Source organism: Micromesistius poutassou (assembly GCF_964030765.1).
Source record: "Micromesistius poutassou genome assembly, chromosome: 13".
Taxonomy (NCBI): Eukaryota; Metazoa; Chordata; class Actinopteri; order Gadiformes; family Gadidae; genus Micromesistius; species Micromesistius poutassou.
The window spans coordinates 8,241,911-8,245,881 of NC_140283.1; the positions used below are offsets into that span (position 1 = coordinate 8,241,911).

Here is a 3,971-nt window from a genome sequence, read left to right on the forward strand (position 1 = left end):
ACTCAACAGACTTTATGAAATATCATATAGCAAACCCAGCTAAAGTTTCCTGTTTTTGATTGCCACAACTGATCGCACCACAATGGGATAATACCATCAAATCAAATCAGCAGTTTTCGATCCTTATATGTTTTAGTTTTATTTGTTCTTTTTTGTGGGGGAGGGGGTGTTAAATTTGAAGCTTGCATCCCTTGGGCTCTCTCCCTCTCCCTCCTCTCTCTAGACACGGAACACACACCACCAACCTGTGGCTCCCTCTTCTGTTCTGATGCAATCCAAGCCTCCCCCCCCGCCACGCCCCTAACTCCACCGTGTTTTTCTCACTGTAGGATTTTCTCGCGGGTGTCGGGCAGCTTGAGCGCCACCAGCCCGCCGCAGATGAGCGCGACGATGGACAGCAGGATGGGGATGACCTTGGTGATGCCCACGAAGCTGGCGAAGATGGAGCTGCCCAAGATGGCCGCCAACTTGCACATGGCGTTCAACAGGCCGAACGCGGTGGCCCTGAGAAACCAGAGAGACAGGTAGGCCAGGGATTAGAACAATTATTCAATTGAATTGAATAGGTTTTTTTTTATCCCAACTTGATGTGTAGGAGGGCCATAGAGGAGAGAGTTAGGCAACACCGACACAAACGAAAATGTTCTCAGTTTTTGCATCGTTTCAGAAATAATTTCCGACAACACTGCACGACTGAAATACTAATATCACGTGACCATTCCCGTTCACTGGGCATGGCCATGCCGCTGTGAACAGGGAACAGAGTCTACTCTGCGGCTTGGTGCTTAGTCTGCATCATCGTTCTCCAAAGTCTGTGTTCCAACCCCTTCCAGTGTAAAAAGCAATCAGCTTTCAATCTGAAATGGGTTAAGCAGCAGTTTTAGGGGTTTTAAAACGCCAGAGTAGTGTGAACTCTAGGCATATAAGTTTCAAAAGTGCTGCATTTGGTGTGGCTGTGGCCTTAGAGTGAAGAGGTCGATAGGCTGGGGTTTGGTGATAAAGATCTAATGAATCTAGATCTTGACTGGCTGTACCTTTGTGACCACTGCTTAGTGTCAACCAAAGGTCGTTGCTAGCAGTGGATAAGTAGTGTGCATTGACTTCTTTTTCAAAAGCTGTGTGCACTCGCTTATTACTTTCTCTTCAAAATCACTGCAACAAAACAGGAAACCTAGCCTAACTCCGCCCCGCTTACGTCATTCACCTTTATATACGTCGCAGCCTCACTTTTACATATCTATATTAGGACTGTCAAGCGATTAAAAAAAATAATCTAATTAATTACAGGCTCTGTGATTAATTCATCTGAATTAATCGCATACTAACATTTTGCTGAGAAAGTATTTAAAAATAATTGAATTCAAATAAATTATGGCAGATGAGTGATTCAATGAATAATAGACATAATATACTTTAAAGTTCAATGTCTCTCCTATTTAAAACATGTCTTTCATTAACATACGGTGCATTTTAAGAGCAAATTAATAACATTTCCATCTCACTCAAGATGCAATGCATTTCAGGCAAAAAATATACAATACTTTGTTTTGACTTTAACACTTTTTCTTGAAAGAATACTGTATGTGCCAAAAACTAAATCTGAAAAAAAAAAAATTATAATAATGATAATAATATTTTTTTTAACGTGTTATTTTTTCTGTGATTAATTAATCAATATTAACGCGTTAATTTGACAGCCCTAATCTATATATATCTATATCTATATCTGTATAGATATAGATATAGATATATAATATAAACCCATATTGATGTATGAGGGTTGAGCCAGCCTGGTGGATGTACCGTTTGGAGGTGGGGTACATCTCCACGGTGACCACCTCGATGCCGTTCCACGCGGCGGCGCTCACGCCGCAGAACAGGCACTGCATGGCGATGATGGAGGCCTGGCTGAAGCTCAGGAAGAGCAGAAAGGTGCAGCCCGCCGACACCAGCATAGAGCCACCTGCACAGGGGAGGGGGGATAGCTTGTTGGTCACCGCTTGGGCACTGCAGACAAGTACGGCACGTAAAGCATGAGCAAAGTCTACAGGTGGAAAGGGGGAAAGGAGGAACAATGACAGGATATATATAAAGAAAAGGGAAAAGGCTGAGAGAGAGCGCCCCCACAGTGCATCCACCTTCTCGCTTTTAGTTCTAAAATCCTGTTTCCCGGGATAAACACGGGTTTCATGGTGAGGGAGCTTCCCCCCCTCAACATCAATACATCTGCTGTAGTCTGAGCTTATTTATAAAACATGAAATCTGCCCGAACCTTGAATGCTTCTTGAACACCAGTCAAACCAATGATACATATCTGTATTAAAAGAAACAAGACAAATACAACAGATCAATATATGTGTGAGTCAGTCACCTATGATCTTGACCCGGCCAACCTTCTCCATGAAGAGGGCGGACACGATGTTGCCCGGCAACACGGCCATGCTGCCCAGGAAGCTGACCAGGTAAATGAGAACATCATTCTCCTTCCGCGTATCCAGATGACAGTCTCGTTTGTTGTCGTGCCAGGATACATTCTCCAATTTACAGTCGATGAATTTGTTCTCCCACAGGTCTGGGGAGAACAGAAAGCAGGATGGGTGCCTCACACTAGATTCTAGATACACAGAATGTATGGAAGGGTATGATATATAGAGAACTAGCTTCAGTACAGAACTTTGTCTCTCAGTGGTTGTTAAAACAATGAAAAGGAGAATAACAAGTAATATACACAAACACAGGCCTTGAAAGACAATACTAATATATATTCAATATATATTCATAGATATTAGCATAATATATAATATATATAATAATACATAATATAATATATATAATATATCCTAACAATCTATGATCTAAATAAGAATATAGAAGAATTCAATGTGAACTAACAATTTCAAAAATGCATTAATTTGCATTGTTTCACATTTTACCAGCACAGAAATTAACCAAATGGAGAAAAAACAAAGAAGTGAGACAGATCAAGTAGCGTGAACTCAACTCGTTTGAGTTTCCAAAACTATCCTGAGCCCTACCAAAAAAATAAGAAAAAGCTACAGTGCTCCCAAAACGGTGACACCACCACCACCACCACCACCTACCTACCTGTGTGGACGAACTCAGTGGACCTGATGGTGCAGTTCCTAAACACTGTGTCTGGAGTGGACCTGATGTCCTTAAAGTAACAGTCTTCGAACAGCGAGTCCTCAAACATCACTGACTTGATCTCTATGTTGATGAACCTATTGGGATGGGATGAGACACACACACACACACACACACACACACACACACACACACACACACACACACACACACACACACACACACGCACAAACGCACGCACACACGCACGCACGCACGCACGCGCGCGTGCACACACACACACACACACACACACACACACACACACACACACACACACACACAGCAGGCAGACAGAGAAACGTACATGGATACGTTTACTTTTATGCTGCTTGTAGCACTAGAATATAGAATAGACAGAATGGGGCCTTCCAGGTTTGACGATGGTAACTGTATTTGGTAAACCCAAATAGGCTTTACCATCTTGGACATTACCATGGAAATGAGCCTTGTTTGAAAAGGCATTGTGATCTGAATGTGGCGGAATGCTCCTTCCCATGTGAAAAATAATACTGGGGGGGATGTAGAAAGGCCCATTTTTGTCCATTTCCTCTGTGCGTAGCATAGAAGTTTCAGCATATACAGTAGTAATACTGTATACAACTGGATATTTTGTATACCAAAATGGAGTCAAAGCTTGGACAATATACATGTATACATACTGTATATATAGGCTGTGTATATATAGTATACAGAATAACCTCAAACGTGGGCATCCCATTCCTAATTGTATAAACAATACATGGCCGCAGTGTACAGGGAATATGTGTTTGTCTGTATGTATACTATTCCTATGAAATTAGCAAGAACAGAAAATTCCCCAAATA

At 41.9% G+C, this 3,971-nt stretch overlaps 1 protein-coding gene across 2 annotated transcripts in view; it reads right to left on the reverse strand.

Moving 5' to 3' along the window:
• Nucleotides 1-320: 320 nt before the first annotated feature.
• sv2bb (synaptic vesicle glycoprotein 2Bb) overlaps nucleotides 321-3,971 on the reverse strand; it is a gene marked incomplete at both ends in the record, with an annotated part of 12,952 nt that continues 9,301 nt past the window's right edge. For both annotated transcript variants that reach the window (XM_084477610.1, XM_084477609.1), the window contains 4 exons: nucleotides 321-504; nucleotides 1,804-1,963; nucleotides 2,372-2,572; nucleotides 3,106-3,242. In XM_084477610.1, the coding sequence (XP_084333736.1) occupies nucleotides 321-504; nucleotides 1,804-1,963; nucleotides 2,372-2,572; nucleotides 3,106-3,242 (682 nt within the window). The remainder of the gene's footprint in view (nucleotides 505-1,803; nucleotides 1,964-2,371; nucleotides 2,573-3,105; nucleotides 3,243-3,971) is intronic.